The 2,755-nt window shown below is 39.2% G+C and overlaps 1 protein-coding gene across 1 annotated transcript; it reads left to right on the forward strand.

Annotated features, from left to right (window-relative positions):
- Nucleotides 1-648: 648 nt before the first annotated feature.
- Nucleotides 649-2,206, forward strand: LOC137221230 (C1GALT1-specific chaperone 1-like). Its single transcript, XM_067730578.1, has one exon. The coding sequence runs from the start codon at nt 828-830 to the stop codon at nt 1,773-1,775; it is 948 nt and encodes a 315-aa protein (XP_067586679.1). The 5' UTR covers nt 649-827; the 3' UTR covers nt 1,776-2,206.
- The last annotated feature ends 549 nt before the right edge of the window (nt 2,207-2,755 follow it).

A 2,755-nucleotide genomic window follows, 5' to 3' on the forward strand; every position in this document is an offset into this window, starting at 1 on the left:
AAAAGTTTGAGTAGTTGCCTCTAGAGTTGTGACTTGGGATGACTTTTATATTTTACCCCTTTTATTAGATATATATTTTCTTTGGAAAGCCAGAGTTCTTTCTTGAGCCATTTCTGTTTATAAATTCTGTCTTCATTTAACCCCACCTGTCTAGTAGCCCACTGACATTCCTTGCCATCTATTTGGTCTTTGACTCAAATCAAAGAGCCCGCATTTGGAGAGGAGGGAGACTTGAGGGTCCACAGACTCAAAAGTCAAAGTATGTATTGACAGATAACTTCAGTCAGTCACACCTTTCTTCAATTTCTATATGGCAACAAATTTCACAACAAACTGTATTAATAATTATAAAAGATACATTAATTTGAAAGCTTTTCATTTTTAATTTCAAAAATAAATACAATTTTTTTAAACAAAGAAAAAAAATATTACATGTAGAAAGAGAACAATTTTCTCAAGGAGGAATATAAAATTCTAATTTTGGTCTTCTGTCCATTCAGTTGGGTAAACTACTAAGCAAATATTAAATTATTAAATTATCATTCAATAAAAATTCACTCTGCCGGCTGCGTGCGCGCGGGCCCTTCCGACGTCGGCGCGGGCTGGCGGCTCCGCCTGGCCTAGGGCTCCTTTGCCCCGCCCCGCTGCCCGCGCCGTTGTGGCGTCTACTTCCGGGCCCTCACCACCTTTAGCGAAACCAACGAGAAGAAACCGCCTGCATGTAGAGCAGCCCGACCAGGAACGTATCCGAGTGGCGCGCGAACGTGAGAGGAAAGCCGTGCGCGGCTGCGCTTTACCGCCCCTGAGCCGCTCTAGACGCGGGAAAAATGCTTTCTGAAAGCAGTTCATTTTTGAAGGGTGTAATGCTTGGAAGCATTTTCTGTGCCTTGATCACTATGCTAGGACACATTAGGATTGGTCATGGAAATAGAATGCACCACCATGAGCATCATCACCTACAAGCTCCTAATAAAGAAGATATCTTGAAAATTTCAGAGGATGAACGCATGGAGCTCAGTAAGAGCTTTCGAGTATACTGTATCATCCTTGTCAAACCCAAAGATGTGAGTCTCTGGGCTGCAGTGAAGGAGACTTGGACCAAACACTGTGACAAAGCAGAGTTCTTCAGTTCTGAAAATGTTAAAGTGTTTGAGTCAATTAACATGGAAACAAATGACATGTGGTTAATGATGAGAAAAGCTTACAAATACGCCTTTGATAAATATAGAGACCAATACAACTGGTTCTTCCTTGCACGCCCCACTACGTTTGCTATTATTGAAAACTTAAAGTACTTTTTGTTAAAAAAGGATCCATCACAACCTTTCTATCTAGGCCACACTATAAAATCTGGAGACCTCGAGTATGTGAGTATGGAAGGAGGAATTGTCTTAAGTGTAGAATCAATGAAAAGACTTAACAGCCTTCTCAGTATTCCTGAAAAGTGTCCTGAACAGGAAGGGATGATTTGGAAGATATCTGAAGATAAGCAGCTAGCAGTCTGCCTGAAATACGCTGGAGTATTTGCAGAAAATGCTGAAGGAAAAGATGTATTTAACACCAAGTCTGTTGGGCTTTTTATTAAAGAGGCAATGACTAATCACCCCAACCAGGTAGTAGAAGGATGTTGTTCAGATATGGCTGTTACTTTTAATGGACTGACGCCTAATCAGATGCATGTAATGATGTACGGGGTATACCGTCTTAGGGCATTTGGGCATATTTTCAATGATGCATTGGTTTTCCTACCTCCAGATGGTTCTGATAATGACTGAGAAGAAATAAGAGCATGTATATGATCACCGTGTAGGACATGTGGTGTTATTTGTAGTAACAACTGCATATCCAACACAGCAGTATGTTTCTTTTCTTTTTTTTTTTTCGTTTTCAGTTTGTTGGCACTGGTTTATTCACACATTGAAGTTTAGTAATACATTTTAAAATAGGGTAGGGTTTTTTTCCTTAAAACACACATGAGAATTTCAACTGTGTTGGAAAGAAATGTTTTAATAATAATAATTTTACAAATAAACAATATATTTATAAATAATATATTTATGTGATAAATTCTAAATTATGAACATTAAAAATCTGTGTGGCACATGTTTTTGCTGATTGGTTAAAAAATTTAACATGTCTTTTTAGCTTTCTAAGATACGCAAATGAAATCTCTAGTTGTGAATTTGTGATTAAAGTAAAACTTTTAGCTATGTGTTTCTGTTACTTCTAACGTTGGTTTATGTTCTAAGCCTTCGCAAGTGCCAGTGGATTTGCTTTCTCAAAATACACAACCAAGCAATAAAGGGAATGTTCCCAACAACAACAACAAAAAAATTCACTCTGCCTCTCCTTTCACTCTAGTTAGAGTACACTTCCCTGCCCCAGTGGTGTTAGGCTTAGCCATAGGACCTGCTCTGGTCAGTGGAATGTTGGTTCTGATGTCAGCAGAGCCCTCACCCATATTTGCACGACTTGGCAGTGACCAGCCATGCGTAGAGTATAACCTAGACAGCCACTGTTTTCAACCAATCTGGGCTCTAGAAAAAAACACATGAAGAACAGAACTGAACCCAGCCTACAACCTGAAGTAAATCCATCCAACCTGCAGCCTAAAGCAGAGCTACCTAGCTGAATCAAGTCTAGATGAGCAGAACTCCAGCTGACCCGCAGATTATTGAGCATAAGAAAGAACACTATTGCTATCAGGCACTGTTTTTTTAATTGGTTTATTATGCAGCATTATTATGGCAATACC

Source organism: Pseudorca crassidens, chromosome 3 (assembly GCF_039906515.1).
Source record: "Pseudorca crassidens isolate mPseCra1 chromosome 3, mPseCra1.hap1, whole genome shotgun sequence".
NCBI lineage: Eukaryota > Metazoa > Chordata > Mammalia > Artiodactyla > Delphinidae > Pseudorca > Pseudorca crassidens.